The 1,259-nt window shown below is 44.7% G+C and overlaps 1 protein-coding gene across 1 annotated transcript in view; it reads right to left on the bottom strand.

Moving 5' to 3' along the window:
- The window catches only part of SARC_00675 (hypothetical protein), a gene marked incomplete at its 3' end in the record, with an annotated part of 13,871 nt that extends 12,702 nt beyond the window's left edge, over nucleotides 1-1,169 (bottom strand). The window contains exon 1 of the mRNA XM_014305625.1: nucleotides 64-1,169. Within this exon, the coding sequence (XP_014161100.1) occupies nucleotides 64-1,149 (1,086 nt within the window). The 5' untranslated portion in view covers nucleotides 1,150-1,169. The remainder of the gene's footprint in view (nucleotides 1-63) is intronic.
- Nucleotides 1,170-1,259: the final 90 nt, after the last annotated feature.

The following is a 1,259-nucleotide window of genomic DNA, read 5'->3' as shown; positions in this document are numbered from 1 at the left end:
GGACAATCCATGTATGTATGAATGTATACCTATATCTGGTCACACTAAACCAAGTACACACACCTCCTTCGCGGCCTTTTTCTTGTCTTTCTTCTTGCTCTTCTTGTCATCCTTTCCCTTCAACCCCATGGCACTAGGCCGGTCGTTTGTCACTTTCGCTACAACGCCTGTCTTCACCTCATCCCCCTTACTTGTACTGTTACCTTCACCTTCCTCCTTCCTTTTACAGTTCACTTTAACACTTTCAGTCTCAGTCTTGTGGGCCACCCGCTGCCCATCTTTCTCCTCAGCGACTTCAGATATGTCGTTCACCGTTGATCCTTGAGTCTCTACACTCTCACTATCACCTACGCCAGCCTCCGCATCCGGCATACTATCCTTCACATCAACAACGATGCTTTCAGTATCCTTCTCATCAGCATCACCGGGCGTATCGCCCTTATTGCTACCATGTGGTACACTCACAACATCACCACTGACTGCATTAGTTACGTTTGTGTCTTCTTTTACATCTTTTACATCATCTGCTGTATCTATTTCACTAGTCTTATCTGTCCCATCAGTACGCTGACTACAATCAGCACTCCCGGTCGCACCAACCTCGCTGGCATTATCTTGTATGATTGTAACACCACCACCAGCTGATTCATCGTTATCCGTAACATCTTGATGTACTTGCTCATCCGTAACACTATGCACTGCACTTGTCTCACTCACCTCCGTTTCTTCTGCAATTGTCGCAGCACCAGCCAGATTATCCGCATGCACTATACGATCCCTAGCTATAGCGTCTCCGCTGTCTGCTGTATCTGTGTGCTGAGAAAAATCACCTCGGTCCAACACCGAGTTAGCACTCGCGTACTCGTCGATTGAGTGGGCGCTTGCATACTCATCTATTGATTCAATGCTCTCGGTAGGCTTAGTGTCTGTGTCTGTAGTGATAGTTTCTTGTTCAGCATTCCTACTATCGTCTACGTCTCGAATAGTCTCTAGGGTAGTGAATTGCTGGTCTATATCGTCACCCATAACACCGGAGGCTTCCATTGAAGCCGTATTGTTCATAAGTTCACCCTCTATGATTGGTACCTCTGTGGTTTTTGTGGGTATGTCTACCGCTGGTAATGTATCGAGTTCAGCTGCGTTTGACATGCTAAAGTTTACCGTATGCGATCAGATTTCTTAACGTGTATAAATATGTAAGTGTTAGTGTGTATAAGATTGATGTATACATGTATAATATATATATATATATATATATA

Source organism: Sphaeroforma arctica (assembly GCF_001186125.1).
Source record: "Sphaeroforma arctica JP610 unplaced genomic scaffold supercont1.23, whole genome shotgun sequence".
NCBI lineage: Eukaryota > Ichthyosporea > Ichthyophonida > Sphaeroforma > Sphaeroforma arctica.
The sequence above is the reverse complement of the archived record's forward strand: the minus strand, read 5'-3'. Positions and strand labels throughout refer to the sequence as shown.